Source organism: Talpa occidentalis, unplaced genomic scaffold, assembly GCF_014898055.3.
Source record: "Talpa occidentalis isolate TD23 unplaced genomic scaffold, MPIMG_talOcc4v2.1 talOcc4.3790, whole genome shotgun sequence".
In the NCBI taxonomy this organism is placed as follows: domain Eukaryota; kingdom Metazoa; phylum Chordata; class Mammalia; order Eulipotyphla; family Talpidae; genus Talpa; species Talpa occidentalis.
In genome coordinates this window covers 1-4,616 of record NW_023604063.1, presented here as the reverse complement: position 1 = coordinate 4,616, position 4,616 = coordinate 1, and the positions used below count along the sequence as shown (strand labels likewise).

At 43.2% G+C, this 4,616-nt stretch overlaps 2 protein-coding genes across 2 annotated transcripts; both read left to right on the top strand.

Moving 5' to 3' along the window:
* Window positions 1–40: 40 nt before the first annotated feature.
* LOC119256681 (guanylate-binding protein 7-like) lies at window positions 41–2,300 on the top strand. Its single transcript, XM_037524452.1, has 3 exons — window positions 41–214; window positions 1,736–1,838; window positions 2,146–2,300. Exons 1-3 carry the CDS (start codon window positions 41–43, stop codon window positions 2,298–2,300), a joined length of 432 nt encoding a protein of 143 aa, XP_037380349.1.
* A 3-nt stretch (window positions 2,301–2,303) lies between these two features.
* Window positions 2,304–4,356, top strand: LOC119256682 (guanylate-binding protein 6-like). The gene is made up of 2 exons (XM_037524453.2): window positions 2,304–2,340; window positions 3,659–4,356. The coding sequence occupies exons 1-2, from the start codon at window positions 2,317–2,319 to the stop codon at window positions 3,872–3,874; spliced, it is 240 nt and encodes a 79-aa protein (XP_037380350.1). The 5' UTR covers window positions 2,304–2,316; the 3' UTR covers window positions 3,875–4,356.
* Window positions 4,357–4,616: the final 260 nt, after the last annotated feature.

Here is a 4,616-nt window from a genome sequence, read left to right as displayed (position 1 = left end):
AAAATCATAAAGAAGAAGGAGGGAGGATTCCTGCAGCAGAATGAAGAGGCATCTGGTAAAATACTGCCAGGAACTACTTGAGGAGCTTTCAGAGGACCTAGAGGAAAGTATTTCAGCAGGAACTTTCCATGCTCCTGGAGGGCACAAGCTCTACAGGGAAGCAATGGAAAGGATTAAGAGAGACTATCTGTGCGTGCCCAGAAAAGGAGTGAAGGTGAGGAATGAAGATGAATGGGAGGTCCAGAGAGGAATCAAGGGCTTGTCCTGAAAACAGCATCATTGGGAGAATCAAGGGTGGGGGGGTGGGGACCACTGTGAGAGCTTCAGCCTTTAAGGCCCACTCTTTGCTATTTATTCCTGGAGGAGAATATGAATGTCCATTCCCCTAAAATGAGTATAGATATCTGAAATTCACAAGAGAGAGAAGGGAAATCTTTTATGTCTTTAAGAATTACCATGGGGCCACCCCGGTGGCGCAGCGGTTGAGAACTGGGTTGCGAAGCTGCCCGCAGCCTCTGCAGCGCCAGTTCTATCCCCGGCTGCTCCCCGGCCACTGGAGGAGGGTCCCACATGGCGCGCAGACCTCTCCTGCCGCCCACTGCTCCCCTCAGCAGTGTACTTCGGTCCTTCTGCCTGCTCTGCTCCCCGCTCTGGCTCTGGTGAATTCTCTCACCCTCCCGCGCTTCTGACTATACCCAGTGCTTGTATAAAATAAATAAATCAATCTTAAAAAAAAAAAAAGAAGTAACATGACCTTCAATATGTCAAGGGGTAATGATTTACAAGTTAAAGTCAAGGCTGATCAAAGTGAAAGGCAGTCCAGTCCATAGACAACTACATACACAGTGATGATGCTTATCAACCTTAGATTCTGGGCAGCCCTGTGATATTATGGTAAGAAATGTAAAAAGAAACTGCTATTGTAAAACATAAAAACAACTGCTATTGCCTGTAGTTGAGTTCTTCAGACATTTTCATTTAATCCTCCAAAAACTATTTACAAGAATCGATCCCTGTTTCCCACATTTTGTAGATGGAGCTAGGGAGCACAGGCAGGGGATGTAACTTGCCTGGAGCTACACATCTAGCAAGTGGTGGGAGAATGGCAGTGTGATTAGAGTGTGCATTTCACAGTGTGTGCCATCCAGGGAAGCCTCCCAGAGGAGGGGGGGAATTTGAAGTATTTGCACATGCTCTCCAGGTTAAGGTGTTGTCCAAAAGGAAGAGCCACAGATAAACATGCTATTTTACATACATACATACACACACACACACGTTTATGTCTCTCTCTCTCTGTGTGTGTGTGTGTGTGTGTGTGTGTGTGTAGGAGGAAGGGAGATTTGGACACCCTCTGGTCATACTGAGTTTGAACTCTTTGTAGGGGGATCCTGCAGCATTTTTAAAAAAGATTTATTTTATTTATTTATGCCTACAAGAACTGGGGTATAGGCCAGAGGTGTGGGGGGTGAGAGGATTCACCAGAGACAGAATGGAGAGCAGAATAGGTGGATCTACTGAAATACACTGCTAAGGGGAGCAGTGGGTGAGACAGGAGAGGTCTGCCACACCATGTGGCTCAGCAACCTGGCCAGGGAACAACTCTTGTCGGAGTGGCTGGAGACATCTTGACAGTGCTGAGACTATTTTTAAGCAAAAAATAAAAAATGACATGGTGGACTTGTACAGAACAATTCTCAATGGAAATCTGTGTTCTTTGCTTCTTCTTGTTCCTCAGGCAAATGAGGCCCTTCAGGACTTCCTGCAGTCACAGACACCAATAGAGAAATACATCCTGCAGGCTGACAGAGCCCTCACTGCTGAGCAGAAGGCCTTTGCAGGTATGGGGTAGGGCTCTACCCACATGGTTGCTGGGTGGGGTGTGGGGGTAGGGTAACAGTTTCCTGCTTTGCACATTGATAGAAAAAGCTTTCCCTCATTCATGTATACCCTGCTAATTCTGAAAATAAGAGGCAGGATTCCCATCAGTCTTTTCTACCATATTCTCAGGCCTGCTTTTGATAGTGTGGCCACTAGGGGAATTTGAGGTTTCCCATTCTCCTTTTCAAATTTGATCTCTATGCTAAGAGGGTGTTGCTCAATTATGATCTGTAACTTTCTTCTCTTCCTAAAACCTTCATGGGGCAGAGAAACGAGCCAGGATGGAGGCCGCTGAGGAGGAACAGGAATGGCTAAAAGATAAACAGGAGGAGCAGCAACAACAAGCACAGGCACAATTGAGAGACCTCAGGGAGAACATAGCCCAGCTGAGAGAGAAGCTGGAGAAGGAAAGAGAAAAATGATAGGAGGGAACTGGAGATGATACTGGAACATAAGCTGAAGGTGAGTCTGACATGGTCTCAGTAGTTCTTGATGGCTGTTGCTCTGGTACCTCATGGAGGAAGGGAAGAAAGTTAAAGCAAAATTGAAAAAAGAGACACATTACTGTCATTTGAGTTACTAAAAGTATTGAACCGTGATTTTTCAAGAGGTTTTTGATTTCTGCTCCATACTGAGTCCCTGACGTGTCTGGGGGACTTTGGGCATCCATGTCCTTGAAGGATATAAGTAACCTCTGCAAGATGAGTTCCCTTACAGGTAGGATTCTGAGGGTCTCATGGATTATAAAGTTTATATTTCAGCCCCATGTTTTTCACATAAGCAGCAACCAGGCGCTTCACCAAGCCCATTGTCAATTTTCAGGAAATCTTCCATCAAAGATCCTGATTTGTAGCTATGCTCTCCTGAAACTATCAGACATGACTGGATTTAGAAATATAAGGAACTGACACCTTCTAGACTTGGCGCAGGTGTGGGTGGCTTGCCTTGGTCACTACATGGGGGCATTCTCTCTTTTCCCCTCTGGAAGTATTTATGTTTTTCTCAATCAGCTTATACTTTCCCATTATCTCCATGATATGGGAGACTGTGCTACCCCAGGTGGGAGTGAACATCTGTGCAAGTGAACTAATGGCTCCCGTGCAACCTGCACCTTTGGTTGGAGCATATTACTGCACTTGCCCTCATGCTTGCTGCAGCCCACAGCAAAGCCTTAATGGTGAATGGATATAAGTAAAGTTGAAATGTTCCTCATTTCACTATCCACATGTGGCCCAGAAGATATTCTTTGCTTTAAATACTATCTTCTGAAGATGCGGTACATATACATAACGGACTACTACTCAGCAATCAAAAAAGGTAAACTCATGCCATTTGCAGCAATATGGATGGAGTTGGAAAGGATTATGTTAAGGAAAATAAATCAAAAAGAAAAAGATAAATATCAGACGATTTCACTTATAGGTGGAATATAAGGCAACTCAACAAAGAGTCAGGAAAAAAGACAAAACTTGCCTGAGGCATCCAGCAGGGTAGGGGCAGGCAGAGGGGTCAAAACAGGGGAGGGAAGAGATGCGATGGTGATGGACCACAGGTGCTATGGTAGCAGAGAAATCAAATGCTGTACTAAAATGGACAATGATATAAGAAAACAAATAAATTTAATTATATTAAAAATGTTATCTTCTGATTGTTTAAGAAGAGAGCATAGTTTTGTGTGTAAAGTACCACAAATTTAGCAAAGTTCTTAAATATAACATCTAACTCCTGAAAAGGGGATATTCAAGAATTTCTTTCGTTTTTCTATACCCCTTTGTTTTAGATGCAAGAAGATATGCTTACTGAAGGATTTAAAAAGAAGTCTGAGGAGATGAATGCAGAGATAATCCATTTGAGAAAAGAGATTGAGAAGAATAAAGAGGAAAAAGACTCGTCCTGGATTTCACGGGCCTTTGACATACTTGACAATCCACAATCTGCTGCCCGGGTGGCTAAAGTGATGGATTTGGGTTTGATGGTTCTGGGCAATCTGTTTTAATAAGATTAGCACCTCTTTTAAGGAACTTATGGAATGTGGATAGAGGCTTCATCCTGTTTTTGGAGTGTGTGTGTTTTCATTCAACTCAAAAAAGGTTTAAACATCAAAAGAACATAAAGACTAAAGGATATCGGGGCCTGACACATATTAGATAGATAGGTTTTATTAGTTTAAAAGAAAAAAAACAAATAACTTTATAACAGGAGTTGACAATTTTTTCCTGCTAGGCCAGATCTGTCCTGCTGCCTGTTTTTGTCACCGTTACTAGGAGACCACCATGCCTCTACATTAATGGGTCTTTAGGCTGCATACAGTCCCCAATAGCAGAGCTGAGTAGCTGCAACAAAGACAGTATGGCACACAGAACCTAAATACTTCCTTATAGAAGCCTGTCATTCAATGGTTTATTAGCAGAGAGAGACAAAACCTGCAATAGATGTTAAAATTACCTAGGGACAAAACCTATCGAGATTGCTACTGATATGCACACAAAAGAATTCTATTATATATATATATATATTTTTTTTTTTAAGTGAATTCTGTATTTCAATTCTAAATGTACTGTGTTCTTATTCAAAAGATGTTTTGTGGCACTGCAGAGGCTGTGGACAGCTTCATAGCACTGAGCTTAACCCCTGTGCCACCAGCCCGGCCAGGGAGATGCCCACATGGCACAGCAGACCTCTTCTGCCTCGCCTGCTGCTCCCCTCAGCAGTTTCTTTGTTCTGTTTGCCTGTTCTGC